This window comes from Danio rerio, chromosome 21 (assembly GCF_052040795.2).
Source record: "Danio rerio strain M-AB ecotype USA chromosome 21, GRCz13ab, whole genome shotgun sequence".
In the NCBI taxonomy this organism is placed as follows: Eukaryota; Metazoa; Chordata; class Actinopteri; order Cypriniformes; family Danionidae; genus Danio; species Danio rerio.
In genome coordinates, this window is record NC_141041.1 from 50,447,501 (window position 1) to 50,465,000 (window position 17,500).

Here is a 17,500-nt window from a genome sequence, read left to right on the forward strand (position 1 = left end):
AGGACTTCCTCTCTCGACACCAACAATAGGTGCCATGTCATAATCATGCCCCTACAAGAGCAAGCTAACATAACACGGAGTTTATATTTTCCAACTCGAGCGATTCATGCTAAACGCTCAACTCGCACTGCTTCATTCGCATGAATTGCATCATTCGTGTCGCCTCATTCACGTGAAACGCATCGCAGGATGTCTATTTGCGTCTTTGCATTGACTTAACATGTAAATCACTCTGATTTGATGCTTTATCCGCTTCTGGTGTAAACGCATGTTATCTAGCTGAGGCTTTCATATATATCAAGGAACTAAATTAGGATATGTATTGCACGATATAAGGCTGCTCTACCAGGCCTCAAATGTTCTTGTCTCCTCAATAGTAAGTCTGCGCATGCCAGTGAATGTATTTGCACAAGTCTTACAGTATTTGAACAAGGCAACAGGCTCTTATCATCCGGTAAATTTTAAAGGCGGAATAGTGGAGAACTTCAAACAGCCTCAATGACATTCACACACTGCAAAATCAACAATACTCGCTGGGAAATGTGGAGGAAAAGTGCTTTTTTTAAGCTTTCTTTCCTGTCAAATCATTTGTTTTGTAATTCTTTTCTGACACCAACAAAAATCGTATGACCCACAGAATAAATTGTTGCTTGAATATCTGAACATGTGTATGGAAAGAAGGAACAAATGCTCTGTTAAACTATACAGACATGTTTGTTTTAGCTTCACACGTTTTTGATAAACACTTGCAGATGCAGTTTGGGTGGAGGCTGTGGTTTTCTAAAATCTCAGATGAAAAAGTTTTACTTCACACAATGTTTTGCAGTCAAATGAGTCTTGATTTCTGGCCTCTCTAATAGGGCGGCACAGTTAATTGAATTTCTAATTGTAATCATGATTACCTATGCCACCATAACAATCAATGGGTTATGCCTTAAAGCGTAAACATTTGAGAAATTATGACGTGTGAATATACAAGTATACAATCTACTATCTACTTTATTGCGGCATTGAAATGCAAAGTGTTAAAGATGAGCTGTTTTTGGTGGTTCATGTCTTTATGTGATGCAGATTCACCACTCAGACTACTTTAATTCTGGAAATCACCATGAATATTAAACGACTTTTTACTGGAGGTCATTGGAGGGAAAAGTGCGGTTTGATTGACCCTCGAGTTCTGCGTTTCAACACTCTCGCTTTTTCTGTCCACATGAGGAACTAATCACTTCCTCTTTCATAACTGACAGAAGAGTGTGTTGAAAGATGAGCCGTCAAAGGAATAAAGCAGCATGGTTGTTAAACTTAAACAATTGTGACCTGTTACAGACACAATCGTTGATTTATACCTACTGAGGCATAGTCAACTGAAGTTATTTACTCCAATTAGCACTGAATAACTACTGATATTGATTATTTGATTTATTATGGCCCGTTTCCATTGAGTGGTACAGTACGGTACCGCCATCTTTATCAGGCTTGCGTTTCCACTGCCAAAAGGGTACCAAAGATGATCTGCCACAGCCACATCACCTTGCAGCCCAAGACTGGTTACTCAGTGAAGCTAAGCAGGGCTGTACCTGGTCAGTGCCTGGATGAGAGACCACATGGGAAAACAAGGTTGCTGTTGGAGGTGGTGTTAGAGAGGCCAGCAGGGGGCGCTCAACCTGAGTCCTGATGCCCCAGTATAGTGAAGGGGACACTATACTGTCAGTGGGCTCCGTCTTTCAGATGAGACGTTAAAAACAGAGGTCCTGACTCTCTGTGCTCATTAATAATCCCATGGCACTTCTCGTGAAAGAGCAGGGGTGTAACCCTGGTGTCCTGGCCAAAGTCCCTCTATCGGCCCTTACCATCATGGCCTCCCAATCATCCCCTTCCACTGAATCTATCACTGTCTCTCCACTCCATCAATAGCTGGTGTGTGGTGGTCCTGTGGCTGCCGTCGCATCATCCAAGTGGAGCTGCACACTGGTGATGGTGTGGAGAGACCTCTCTCATGATTGTGAAGCGCTTTGGGTGTACGGCCATACACCATAAATGCGCTATATAAATACACATTACATTACATTTTACATTACATGATAATAGTTAAACATGGCAGGTTGTTAATGTTTCAGGCTGCTGAAATAATCATTCACTCCTTTTTTTTCATGCTTCACTCTCGTGTTTGTCCATTTCTGAAAGGATCAGATGTCAGAAGCACTTCAATGATCACGCGCACGTTATTATTATCAGTTCAAGAAGTTCATTATTTCAAAAATAGACGCGCGGGGAAGGCATGCGGAAAAGCGAAACCGGTCGTGCATTAGACGGGCTCGTAAAACAACAACAGGACACAGCAGATTTTGTTCTTGTGGCTGTTCGTCAAGGTGACGACAAGGTTTGTTTGAGCTCGGGCTTGTTATTATATATTATTACGGTGAAATGTCTTGGCTGTGTTTTTAAAAATGGAGTTTCTTTGTTTTCATTCTCCTGGCTTGTACACGCGTTAGTGACGTATCTCTGTAAACCAATAGCATTGAGCTGCACGTCTTGCTCCTCCTTTTGTTATGCTAGCTACTCTTTGCAAAGGGTGCCCAAAAAATGGTACGGTATGGTTTGCTTTTAGGTACCCTTTGACAGTGGAAACAGGCGTAAAAGCGTACCGACCCGTACCCTTGTCCGTGATGTATGAGTGTGTATGGATGTTTCCCAGAGATGGGTTGCAGCTGGAAGGGCATCCGCTGCGTAAAACATGCTGGATAAGTTGGCGGTTCATCCCGCTGTGGCGACCCCGGATTAATAAAGGGACTAAGCTGACAAGAAAATGAATGAATGAATGATAATTAAATAATGGATCTTCTTGAGTTTGTTCAGTAAGGACTGCTTTGATTGGTGGATTAAATAAATTTTATGAATGCAGATGTGTTATTTTTGAGACTAACTTGTCTCCATAATTGTATTATTGCAGTAACAGTCTCTTTATAAGTGTTTTATACACCAGAGGTAAAGCTGCTGTTACACAATGGCTGTTTCTCAATTCCAAGAACGCAGAGATTGGACTTACGCTCTTGTGGACAGCGGTCTTGCCAGGTGTCCTCGGAAAAACGAACTAAGGAGACGGCGAGAGAACGCATCCTTTGAGAAATGAGAAGCTCCGTTCTTCATGATGGTCACATGACCTTCACACATTTTAAATGGTAAATTATTTAAACATTACAGCATTCATACAAAGATTTATTATTTTCCCCCTTTTCAAAATATATACTCTGCATAAAAAACATTATATATATGTGTTGCACAATATAAATAAAACAGATTTTAATACGAATTTCAGCAAACAAACACCCTTAATGTGTTTATTCGTTTATTAAGATGTCCATGGTGATGTTTACTTTCACCGTTTCATTAAGGGAAACTCCTGAGGTAAATAAGTGATGTCTCTAAACTTTAATAATAAATCTAGATAAAATGCTGCACTTCCCACCTCCAGCCGCAATGACTTCTGGGACTTCCAGAACAAGATCGGTGCTCAAGTCTGCATCGGTGCATCCTCGATATCAAGAACACATCCGGGAAGTTTCACATGTCCTCCGTACTTGCGGTCTTGAGTATTGGAACTGAACTTAGGCAGCTGATGATGACGTTGCACGAGAACACAAGACCGCTGATGAACGCATATTGAGAAACAGCCAACGTCAAATTCGCCTCTAGTTTGACTTAACCTGGAATAAGGATGTGCTGACAGCATCCCGCTTCTTCATATCCGTTGAGGAGATGTTGGCTACACTCCCAGCAGATGCTGAACCATGCCAATCTGATCTCATTAACTCTACAGCAGATCAATCTGTTACTGTAGGGCTGCTCGAGGAGTCTGTATCACTGGGAAACCACATGGCTCATTTCACTAGCGCTCAGGGCAAACACTGCCAAAACTGCTTCGTCATATGAAAGTAAACATACACTGGAGCTGGACCATTAGGCGAGAAAGAAACCGAAATCTGTAACCTATAAATGATTAAATTTCTACATGTTTTTGTTTAAATCCTGTTAATACCAAGTCACATAGTTACTATTAGGCATGCAGGAGATTGGATTAAATTGATGTTGCTATATTTTGGTTTTCTGCGATATGAAAATATTTCACTGATGGATTGAATAACTCTATTTTGAAAAGAATTCATTATTCAGGGTGTCCGCGGGGTCTTTAAAAGTTAATAAATTATTAATTATTAAATTAAAATATTAAATGATTAATTATTAAAAGTTGATAAATTAATGTAGAGAAATTTAAGGCCCTTAAAAAGTATTAAAAAGTCTTAAATGCTATTTTGCAAGGTATTAAATTGTATATAATTTTCGATTATACAGCGTACGGTTGCATGCTGAAGTTTGCCTGAATTAAATCAGGATGCTGTGTTGTTTATGAAATCAGTGAAATCCTGCCAGATTTGACCTCATTCTGCTTTGTTTACTGCAGCAACATCGTTATTTCTGCAGTTATGTAGGTGCCAACCTGCTGAATTAGCTAGGTTTAATAGATTTTATTCAGTGTACGAGTATGTTTTAGTTTTTGATCAGTTTCTTGCATTAATATTTAGTAAATGTACTGTAAGTTAAAATCTTGCCAGTGTTTCCGGCTGAAACCCAAAGTAGTTATAAGGTCTTAAAATGTATGGAAAGAGCCTTAAAAAGACTGTATATACTCTGTTATTTGAGAATGGTTGGGCTGAATTTCTATGGGAGTGTATCTGCATAATTGATTATGAATCATTGAGTGGTTATTTTTAACTAGATTTTTAGGACGGGAAAAAACATGCTAATAAAAGAAAAAAGTGCTTTATATTGCACTATATATACAGCGAGGAAAATAAGTATTGAGCACGTCATGTGTGTTTCCTGGGAGTAATATCTGTAAAGGAGCTGTTGACATGGACATGAAGCAGATTTTGGTGAAAACCCAAACAATACAAACATACAAAAAAAATCTGAAACAAATGTTGTGTTTAATAACACTGGAATGACAGAAGGAGAAAGTGCTGAACTACTGAAATGTGTTTAATACTTAATATAAAGACTTGTTTAAAGACGTCTCTCATATGGAGAATGAAGCCCCAATGCATTGCTCACGTGTGAGTGACTTTAACAGAGAGTCAAAATCTTGATGCTTCTGTGGGTCTCGTCTATCAAATCTAAGCTTTATTCTGTATTCTCTATTGGATTCGGGTCAGGTGATTGGCTAGGCCATTCTACAGCTTGATTTTCTTTCTCTGAAAGCATCTGAGAGTCTCCTCGGCTGTGTTTTGGATCATTGTCTTGCTGAAATGTCCACCCTGGGTTCTTCTTCATCCTCCTGCTGATGTAGATGTTGGACTGAAGGATCTCTATACGATTTGTTATAAATGTTGGATCAACTTACAAGTTCAAAAAAGTTATAAATCTGCACGTCACGTGCATTTCAAACTGTGGGTTGAGATCCATACGGATCACGAATCAACCTCCTAAACAAAATATATATAATGCAAAATGTGCAAGTACTTGTGAAAGAAGTAAAGCTGAACTGGTCTAAAACATGTGGTGCTAAGCTCCATTTTTCAGTAGCTGAATGGCTGTTTGTTCAACACTCTCGGCTGTTTGATTAGCCACTGGAAAGATAAGTGTGGCTGATAAGATAAGCAGAGCTTGGCCCCCAGTCAAAAGATTGCGTTTATATACCTGCAACACATAAGGTGACTCAATAATCAAGTCCGCTTGCAGAAGTGGCTGTTTAGGTCTATTTTGTTTTAGCATTTATTTGAAGGTGCTCTTCATGTAGATTCTATGATTTATACTGGGGGTCAGTTGAATGCTTGATTCTGATTGGCTGATTCTGAGTTATTGAGTTATTTGGCGACACTGTGGCTCAGCGGTTAGCACTGTCCCCTCACAGCAAAAAGGTCGCTGGTTCGAATCCCATCTGGGTCTGTAAGTGTTTCTGTGTGGAGTTTGCATGTTCTCCCCATGTTGACGTGGGTTTCTTCCAGGTGCTTCGGTTTCCCCCACGGTCCAAACACATGTGCTATAGGGGAATTGATGAACAAAGTTGGCCATAGTGAATGAGTGTATGGGTGTTTTTCCAGCACTGGGTTTTCAGCTGCCATCCCCCACATAAAACATATGCTGGAGTAGTTGGTGGTTCATTCCACTGGAGCTGTTGGCGATTCAAATCATGCTGTGTGAAATGTGTTCTGATTGAAAATAACATCAGCGATTACCGACAGCCAATGAGAGAGCAGCATCCGCTAGTGTGGGTATCTGCAGGCCAGCCGGAGGTTGGCGAAGATGTCAAAAGCGCTCATTTTCAGTCTATTTGGACCCAAATAGAGGAAAAACTAGTGTAAATTTGGCAGCAGCGCCTGGGTCTGTTTGACGTGTCATCCGAGCGATACCACAACCAGGTCGAACGAGAAAAAAGTTGAGGAGAAATTGCTTATTTCCCCACTAGGGTTGTAACAATATACCGGTATGACGGTCTACCACGATTTGAACGTGCACGATTATCATACCATGAACAATTGCATATCAACGGTTTTAACCCTTAAAGACCGAGACAGGCGCCCGCGGCTAAAAATAAGTATTGCTCTTAAATGTTTAATAACTTTTGATCTGCTGATCCGATTCATACAATTCAAAGATTGGCATAAAGAAGAGAATCTCAGCTTTCCAGTGCTGTATCACATAACATTCTCTCCGGCTCCGGAATCAGTGCGGTTACGTCATCAAAATTTGACAACGCTGATTTGACAAAGAAACGCTCGTCACTGTGTCTCCGGACAAACCAGACATGATACATTGATGCATTGTCCCTCCTCCATGCCCAGATTGGTTCAAACTCGCTATATCACAACCAATAAGCATAGGTTTCACTTGTTTGTGGACCAACAATGAGCTTTTTGAACAACACAGAATGAGAGATAGGCATACATTTATGCGCGGCTAAATAAAACGCAAAAAAAAAGTTTTGCATGAAATAATTCTCATACTAAGTACTTTTGCATGCACAGCAGCACAGAAACATGACAAAACAGTGACACAGCAAAGACGAACTGCTGCTCTTGCTGTTTTCAAAAGACACAAATGAAGGTGCAGCTGTTTGTCTGCATTGCAGACAACCAAATCCAAATCCATATCCACAGACAACCATATCCATGCTGGCACATAAAACCTAAGGATGTTCCATATTGAATCTAGTTTCGTTATGTAACTATAGTATAGTAAATATTTATATCTATTTTTTACTGAGGATTTGCACCATGTTTATTTGGACTTTATTTGGACTTTGACACATTATTTATTATTTTCTTATTTTTTATTTGTTCATTGTAAGTGGTGTTGTTTATAGTAACTGAAAATATATTATTTGGAAAAAGTCAAATTTGCTTCACTGTTCTATTATTTTATAACATTTGTAACATACCGTATACTGCGAAACCGTCAAACCGTGGTATTGTTTTAGAAGATTATCATACCGTGAAAAATTCATACCGTTACAACCCTATTCCCCACTAAAGACGTCTTTCTCATTATATAATTAAGAACAAAAGCTATATTACATGACCTTGCATTCTTTCCATGTTATTTCTCGTGTTTGGTTGTGAGTCGTAGTTGTCGGCGATTCTTCCTATTTTAAAGTCAGACAGTGTGAAACCCCCTGTCGCTGATCCATCTTGCAGTGTAAACAGTGCACGGACAGAACGCTAGCCCCAGATAGTCATGCAGTGTGAAAACATCGGTGACACGACTTCTTTGAATATCATGAACTCTGCATAAGCCGAAAGAAAATAAATGCATGAAAATGAAAAATAATAAATTAGGCTGAACTCTCTCTTTAATGTGTAATCTTCTGCATCTTAAGTCAGTGTTGCTGAGCTCTATCGTGTCTGTTTTGCAGATCTTCCTGCTCGCGTGTCCGCCCTCTAAGACGGCGATGGTTATCTTCAGGTAAGAACTGTAAACGCTGCACCACACAGATCAAGTCATGTGAAAAGTATCGACCTCAGTACCAATCAGTAATGAATTTATAATAATGTTAGAGCACTGTTGAGCTCATTCTTAGCCCTTGTGTACTGTTCAGATTGACTCTTCTTTTGGTTATGTTGGTGGTGGCTTTGCTCCATTGACCATTGTAATGATTGCAAAAGCCATGACAGCAGATAATCATGCATTCTTGATTGTTGCTGGTTTTCCTTGATGGAAAGAGGCAAAATGTGTCATTTTTACTGTTGATCATCACTTCATCATTTCAGTTGAGCCTAAATGATTGGTGTTTGTTAGTAGTGGCTGATTGTTTTGATATAAAGGTGCTGGCCATATAATTAGATTATATTCAAACAGTTGATTTATTTCACTAATTCCATTTAAGTGAAACTTGTATAATGTATGCATGCATTCCACACAGACTGATATATGTCAAGCATTTGTTTCATTTAATTTAGCTGATTTTGTACGACTCAGCCTTTAAAAAACGCATTCTATACAGTATGAATGTGACCAGTATAAATTAGGGTTGGGCATCTAAGCTATAATGCCGATCCGATACGCATCTGGATACAAAGAATACGATCCGATATATTAGCGATACATTTGTGACATATTGCGATGCAACACGATACGATTCACACCCATATCACGATACAATGCGATAATTCAGCACTAACTAATTAGATCAAGTTTATGAGATTGTGAATGAGGATGCTGTGCCATTGAATGAGTTTGATTATTTATAAACCAAGCAAAACCAAGACTTTTTTTACAAACTGGCTCTTCTCTCAGAGTGTCAGTTTACAGTAGAGGGCCATTTTAGAACATATAGCACATATTATTTAAGTATTTTCAAGATAAACAGAATGTATAAGTGCAATATATATTAAAATATATATATTTGCACTCTTTCAACATAAAGGTTTAGCATTGCACAACAAGAATTGTGATTTAACTTTTCAATTATGAAAACAAGTTTTACAAAGATATATTTTGCCACTGATTATTCAAAACTTAAGGTGGTGAACTAGCAGTGTTATGCTGCTTTGAAACATCACTGTCACTGTAAACAACAGGCTAATAAAAATATAACAAACCAGCAATCTTCTTGCTGTGAAGTGGTCAAACTACCCACTGTGCCACCGTGACACCCATTATTTTTATCATTATTATTATTAATATTATTATTATTATAATTAAATAAAAATAAACAGGAGGAGGTGTTTAAAACCTTCGTTCTCCGTGACACTAGGCTGAATATCTTTGCAGATGAACAATGCAGTAGCATTCGTTATTGGCGTAGAGCGAGCAGAACTGTTGCGCACGGAAAAAAAAAACTTGCAATGCTTTTCTCACCACTTTTGGAGCTGGTAGCTACAGTTGAAGCAGTGCGAAAGCCGGGGATGCAGGAACACTGGAAAATACTTTCACAACAACACCGTGGCGCCGCTTCAAGTGAGATTTCAGATTAGTCATACTGCCCGCGTATTTTACAGATGCGCGGCACATTTTGCAAATTGCATCTGTCCTGTCATGTCGTCCATCCTTAAATCCATAATGTTGCCATACTTTAGATTTAAAACTCAGTGGGGAATAAAATGTTTGTTTTGCTTCTCGCGCTTTCTGAGGGCGCACCACTAGCTTCATCCACACACCTGATACACTGAGTTGTAGTGTAAGTGTACACATCCGCAAGTCCGTTGCTAAGGCTTACTTTATGTAGGTCGATTAAATTATGCACCAAAAACAGGTTGACAACACTTGTTAATAAATAAAAAATACATTCTATATTAAAAATATAAGCTGTATCTCGGAAAAATCGATGCATCTCGCAAAAACCGATGCATCTCGATTTGCTTCCAAAATTTCATTCATCCTCTGCTGCTCTACCGATGCACTTGCATCGTGCACGCGCATGACCGCGTATCGATACATATCGATGAATCTTCCCATCCCTAGTATAAATAGAACCCGGACGCACTACATCCGCCATTTTGTCATGATCATGTGACTTACCTTTGTGAGTTGCATCGCTTCACTCCCATTCACAAATTCTCTCATGGAGCAACATGAGATAGCGTAGCGTCCATCTAATCCAGACTTCAGAATCTCGCCGGAAATAGTAGGTCATCCGGGTACTACTTGCATACTGAATTTTGAATTCTATGAATTCAGACGTACTACTCAGCTTACACTCTGTTTTTAATGTACTATATAGTATGGAAGCATTTCGGATGAGCCTCGGTCTAGTTCTGTTGACTACACAATCAAGGTAAAGACTGCTGATTTGACAGTTGTCCAAAAGACAACCATTGACACCTTGCACAAGGAGGGCAAAGCCCAAAAGATCATTGCAAAAGAGGCTAGTTGTTCATAAAGCTGTGTCCAAGTACATTCATAGAAAGGCAAAGAGAAGGAAAAGATGTCGTTGAAAAAAAAGTGTACACGCTATAGGGATAACCACAACCTGGGGAGAACTGTAAAACAAAACACATTCAAAAGTGTAGGGGAGATTCAGAAAGAGTGGACTGCAGCTGGAGTCACTGCTTCAAGAACCACTACGCACAGACGTATGCAAGACACAAGTTTCAGCTGTCGCATTCCTTGGGTCAAGCCACTCTTGAAGCATCTCATCAATGTAATGAAAGCGTCGTAAATTTGCTCGCAGCGTATTTTTGAAAGTCAAAGCATTTCCCCAAAATATGTGTCAAAATAAGATTTGCTGAAAAACAGAGAAAGTCGTGGCAATATTAAGACTCAAAATCACCCAGGAGTGGATAAAAATGGTTAACAAGGGTTAAACACTTCTCATTGGCCATTGTGTTCACATGCGCAACAGAAATTACTCTGATTGGTCACGAAGGTCATCGATTTACGACTCTAATATGCAGCGTTTAAGAATGCACGTAAATGTTAGTGGGAATTGGATTTCGGTACCGAAGTCGATACTTTTGACAACCCTACACAGATCTCAGAGCAGTTCTTTCTTTCAGCTTGAGTGGAGTTACTGAAACGAGTGTGGTGTTGGGGCTCTCCAACACATGAGGAATTCAGACTCTTCCTAAAATAGCCTTTCAACACCTTTACTCTGAATGTACTTTACTGGAACACATCAGTTACCTTGTCAAAATGAAACCGTAGCTGTTTTGTATTTTTAACTTTGGAGGCAGCACTGGTAAAGATGTTGAACCATTATATTGTGGTGATGATTATTATCATTATGTTAGTCTTTATTAAGGTTCATTATGCTCTTCTGCCCTGTTGCATCAGCAGTTCAAGCCAAGTGTTTTATAGAGTTGGTTAGTAAGTTTAAGACTGCAGAATTTTAGGGACACTCACTTAATGTGATGTATATAATTTTCCAAAAACATCACCGCAAGCACATATTTTCTATAAACTTGCATTGCATTACTTATAGTCAGCAGTTTTCATGTAACTCTAGCTAACGTGCATATTTAGATTTATTGTATTTACCTTTGAAAGCGTAAGCATTTTAACCACACACACACACACACACACACACACACACACATACACAGGTTATTTTGTGGATTGTGGGGACATCGCATACAGTTGAAGTCAGAATTATTCGCCCCCCTGTTTATTTTTTCCCCAATTTCAGTTTAATGCAGAGCAGATTACTTCAGCACATTTCTAAATATAATAGTTTTGATAACTCATCTCTAATAACGGATTTATTTTCTCTTTGTCATGATGACAGTAAATAATATCAGACTAGATATTCTTCAAGACACTTCTATACAGCTTAAAGTCACATTTAAGGCTTCACTAGGGTAATTAGGGTAAAGTTAGGGTAATTAGGCAAGTCATTGTATAACAGTGGTTTGTTTGTAGACTGTTGAAAAAAAATATAGCTTAAAGGGGCTAATAGTTTTGTCCTTAAAATGGTGTTTAAAAAATTAAGAACTGCTTTTATTCTAGCCGAAATAAAACAAATAAGACTTTCTCCAGAAGAAAAAATATTATCAGACACACAGTGAAAATTTCCTTGCTCTGTTAAACACCATTTAGGAAATATTTAAAAAAGAAAAATAAATTCAAAGGGGGGCGAATAATTCTGACTTCAACTGTAGGTGTCTATTGTTTTTCTACTGTACAAACTGTATGTTGTATTGCCCTCACCCCAGCCTACCTCTAAACTCAACCCTCACAGGAATCTGTGTGCAGTTTGTCTTTCTGAAATAACTCAATCTGTGTGATTTTTAAGCTTTTGGAGAAATCAGCACATGAGCAGTGTCCTCATATTTCAGCACCTTCTTGTAATACCTGTCATACCTGTGTCATTATACAAATGTATGTCCTGATGTGTCACAAAAACACAAACATGCAAATGTAGCCCCCTGAGCTTAAAGGTGCAGTAGCTGATTTGCCTTAATGCTGTCTGTTTTATGTTTGAAACACAGCCCCTCCCCATTCAAAGCCACGCCTCCTAAAATCACGTACGTGCACATTAAAGGTGACAGCAGACCCACTAGATCATGTCAATCGCCAGTTATAAAACTTTATAGTACTTTATAAAACTACAATTCCCAATGATAAGCTGTATTATATCCAGCAGAACTCGTCATAATGTGCAATATTTCATGCATCAAGGATCGCTGGTCTCTCGCACGCTTTGTCCTAAAGTCACTACTGTTTAATTTGTGTTTGGCTATAATGTAATATATTAGAATTCTAAAAATTGTCAATTGTAATATATTGTAAATGTGTGTGATTTTAGAAATAAATGTTACATAGATATCAACATTATATCACTAGTGATCTCCGTTAAGCCTTAATTACTTATTAAACAATATTTTAAGTGGTTAGTAGTGACTGATTGTTTTAATGTGTGTTCAATAATGTCGCATCATAAATGCAAATGATTGTTTCCGTGTTAGCAGAGCTCACTGGAGTTTCCAAAGGCGTGCTTTACTGATGATGTCACCAGACCACAATTAATAACGACCTCAGTTTTAGATTAATAAAACTTTCCTTGCAAATGTATCACACAGGCTTGAATCTAGCGCTCTTTCCCTGTGCTAGACTACATTTGATTGCAATTGGTGACCTTGGTCAAGCTGCTTCAGGATTGGCCAGCCCAGTCACCAGACATGAACATTATTGAGCATGTCTGGGGGTAAGGAGGAGGAGGAGGAGGTATTGAAAATGAATGAATCTTGATGAACTCTGGGAGTCCTGCAGGAACGCTTTCTTCTTCATTCCAGATGACTTTATTAATCAGTGATGTGAGTCATGTCAGAGATGTATGGATGCAGTCCTCCAAGCTCATGATGGAGTCAGACACAATCTTCATTCTGTCTCCACTGCAGCAGGACTTTATATTCTATACTGGACATTATTTCTGTTCAGTGATGACACTTTAGCTTGAGCAGAGTCAGACCGCACTGTCCTCATCAAATCAGTCAACATCAAGACATGATCAGATTTTATTGAGCTAAAATAATCGTCATCTTCAGGTACTTTGCCTTTCATATAAGACACTTCTGATAGAGGAAACCCACAACAACATGGGGAGAACATGCAAACTCCACACAGAAATAACCCAGCCGAGGCTCGAACCAGCAACCTTCTTGCTGTGAGGCGATCGTGCTACCCACTGCGCCACCATGACACCCTCATTGTAAATAGTTAAATAAAATAAATCTTTATTAAACTTACAAAAGGTGCAATTTCTTGTGTCTGAATGCAAAGTCACAGGTTTTGGAAACACATGCAGATGATCAGCTGTTATCATGGGTAAACGCCACAAATTGCTCAAATATAATCCCAACATGTGAACTCAACATTGCTAATCCTGCGATGTGACTATTGCAGACATGCACATTGCGATATCGATGCTAAAGCCATGTATTGTGCAGCTGTAAATGCAGTGTTTTTTTGTTTTTGTTTTTCTGAGCTTTTGGTTGATTTCTAATGTGTTTTGCAGACTTCAGGTCCACATGCTGAACGGGGCCCTTCTAGCTCTTCTCTTCCCAGTGGTCAACACTAGACTGGTGAGTCTATTAATGCATATATTAATGCATTTGGCAGACACTTTTATCCAAAGCACTTTTCGGGGTGTTTGTGGGTATTAAAGGTTGATCAATCAGTTTAGAGAAAATGAGGGCCCTTAAAAAGTATTTAATAAATCCTGTACATTATTTTCCCAAGTATTCAATTTCATTTAATCTTTTCATTCTGCAGTGCTCAGCATATATGCGTTCACCCCTCACAAATCTGTCTTTTAAATTAATGTTTAATAAGAAGCTCGACAATATTATATGTGTGCATATGCAGGGTTCAAAGCTAAGGATTTTTTAAACGAGTCCGATCGGGCCATTGGTTGAAATTTTTACTTGCCCTGCCAAAATTTTCACTGGTCCCACAAAAATCGTTAGTGGCAAAATAATGCCTGTGAATCTAGAATTTTAGCATTTTAAATATGTTAATAAATGTATAATGAGCAAAATTCAAGATTTTATGCAAATGAAAGAGCAGTATGAAAAATGTGCTGGTGTTTTAATGCATTTCTAGATTATTTTTATAAAAATGACTTGCCAAACTGACAACTGTTTTTTTTTTTTGTTCTTTTTTTTTTCTCAGTTTCTTAATTTTGTACCCATGTAATTGTCTGCTTCTGAGACTTTAGAAACAGACGTTTTCTTTTAGCCTCATTGTTTAATTTTGCCGCCATGTTGCCATCTTTTCGCTGTACTGGTTGTTACCAGGTTACAAAAAAAACGTGCTCATCGTTACTGGCCGATAGGGGACAATCCTGTCTACTGTCCCGAGTGTCTTTCACGCTGACCCTGGGCCACCGGGCAGTCCTTATTGTTGAGCCCTGATATGTGATGTAATGTGTATTTATAAAGCACATTTATTGTGTATGGCCGTACACCCAAAGCGCTTCACAATCATGAGGGGGGGTCTCTCCACACCACCACCAGTGTGCAGCTCCACTTGGATGATGCGACGGCTGCCACAGGACAACAGCGCCAGTGCTTCACCACACATCAGCTATTGGTGCAGTGGAGAGACAGTGATAGAGCCAATTCAGTGAAAGGGGATGATTGGGAGGCCATGATTTTAGAGGGACTTTGGCCAGGACACCAGGGTTACACCCCTGCTCTTTACCAGAAGTGCCATGGGATTATTAAAGAGCACAGAGAGTCAGGACCTCGCTTTAACGTCTCATCTGAAAGACGGCGCCCACTGACAGTATAGTGTCCCCTTCACTATACTGGGGCATCAGGACTCAGGTTGAGCGCCCCCTGCTGGCCTCACTACCACTTCTGACAGCATCCTAGCTTTCCCATGTGGTCTCCCATCCAGGTACTGACCAGGCTCAGCCCTGCTTAGCTTCAGTGAGTAACCGGTCTTGGGCTGCAGGGTGACGTTGCTGTGGCAGATACATTAGATTAGTCAGTACTGAAGCCTAATCTGGAGCTAATCTAACAAGGCAACTTCCGATAACGGTGCAAAAACTAGTACAGCCAAATTTATATACTATAGAAAAGTGTTAAATAGGTTGTAGGTTGTAATTTAAAATATTTTGCTTGTATTTTATTGTAGTAGCTTTCAATTTCTAAATATGTTTGACTATATGTACGTCAAATGGCGCTTCGTTTTGTTTGGTGATGGCGCTGATCATAAGGATGTTGGATTGTGGTTTAAGTGCAACCACACAACAGGAAGCGGTTTTGTGTCCTCTGCTTGCTTCAATACCATGTTTACAATGATTTACAATGCCTTACATCACAGGTGTCAAACTCCGTTCCTGGAGGGCCGCAGCTCTGCACAGTTTAGTTCCAACCCTAATTAAACACACCTGATCAAACTAATTGAGTCCTTCAGGCTTGTTTGAAACCTACAGGTAAGTGTGTTGAAGCAGGGTTGGAACTAAACTGTGCAGGGCTTCGGCCCTCCAGGAATTGAGTTTGACACCCCTGCCTTACATTAATAGGTGTATTAGCCTGTGCTACAAATAAAGGCAGGATGTGAAGCTCTTTGTGTACAATTATCTAAATATATATATTTTATCTCTTCCATTACAGCTTCCGTTTGAGAAAGAGATCTATTACATTCAACACTCCATGCTGTATCTTGTGCCAATCTACCTCTTCAGAAAAGGAGGTGAGTTTTTACATCATGAGTATTTATTAACAAGTTAACAAGATTGTGTGTGAACAGTTCGCATTTGATTTGAGTTGAATATGAATCACTGAGTAGAGATGTTCTCTGAAACGGGTCCCACCTTCGGATCTTAAGCCATTAATAAAAGGATATATTCTCAACAAATGGCAATCATAATGGGATCAGTGCCCAGAAAATAAACTTTTTGAAATTCAACCTGAAATAGGAAAAAAATCTAATTTATTTTTTAAGTCAAGACACGATGAGATTGTATATACGCAGCAGCACGAGTGGTCTTAAATGAGCACATGTCACTCCGCTGCTCATCCGTTTGCACTGGCTGCCAGTTGCTGCTCGCATCAAATTCAAAGCTCTGATGTTTGCCTACAAAGCGACTTCTGGCTTTGCTCCTTCTTATCTGCTCTCACTTCTGCAGATGTATGTGCCCTCCAGAAACTTGCGTTCTGTGAATGAACGTCGCCTCGTGGTTCCATCCTAAAGAGGGAAGAAATCACTTTCCCGAACTCTCGCACTCAATCTGCCCAGTTGGTGGAATGAACTCCCTAACTGCATCAGAACAGCAGAGTCACTCGCTATTTTCAAGAAACGACTAAAAACTCAACTATTTAGTCTCCACTTCACTTACTAATCTGCAATTGCCTCTCTGAATATCACACTAACTGTAACTGTAAAAAATAAAATACTAATACTACTAATACTTCCCTTCTTAGACTTTACAGACCTGAAACTTGCCTATAGCACTTATTCATTGTTGCTCTTAGTTGTGTAAGTTGCTTCCTTGTCCTCATTTGTAAGTCGCTTTGGATAAAAGCGTCTGCTAAATAACTAAATGTAAATGTATATAGAAGATGTCGCATTGGACACACGAGACTCACACATGAACATTTCCTCAAAGGAGAAGAACCACCAAAATGCCTTTATTGCAACAGAAACCAAACAGTTAAACATATTCTTGTGAAATGCCCCATTTTTAATGTTATCAGACAACAATATTTATCTGGAGAGACTTTAAAGGAAATATTTTTAAACGTGAATCCATCTAAAGTTGTAGAATTTTATCAAAAGGAAATCTTAAAAAAACTGTTTTAGATTTTTATCTTATATATTATCATTATTATTATTTATATATTTTACCTTGTACATTATTTATTGCTGTTGATGACTTTTAATTGTTAGAATATGTTTACTTGATCTATTTTCTTTTTGCCGTGACATAGCCATAGACGCTGAAATGGCAATAAAATTAAAACTCTCTCTCTCTCTCTCTCTCTCTCTCTCTCTCTCTCTCTCTCTCTCTCTCTCTCTCAAATTCAAATTCAAATTCAAAGAGCTTTATTGGCATGAC

At 39.0% G+C, this 17,500-nt stretch overlaps 1 protein-coding gene across 14 annotated transcripts in view; it reads left to right on the forward strand.

The window, feature by feature from the left end:
• Positions 1-17,500, forward strand: part of tmem164 (transmembrane protein 164) — a 40,337-nt gene that overhangs the window by 13,539 nt on the left and 9,298 nt on the right. For 13 of the 14 annotated variants that reach the window (XR_015520838.1, XR_015520839.1, XR_015520837.1 and 10 more), the window contains exons 2-4: positions 7,910-7,959; positions 13,949-14,015; positions 16,056-16,134. Coding sequence is in view for 1 of the 14 variants with exons in the window: in XM_087301978.1 (XP_087158104.1) it covers positions 7,910-7,959; positions 13,949-14,015; positions 16,056-16,134 (196 nt within the window). In the remaining 13 variants the exon portion in view is untranslated. Of the gene's footprint in view, positions 1-7,909; positions 7,960-13,948; positions 14,016-16,055; positions 16,987-17,500 lie in introns of all 14 variants that reach the window. The other variant, XR_015520848.1, reaches the window with a different exon arrangement.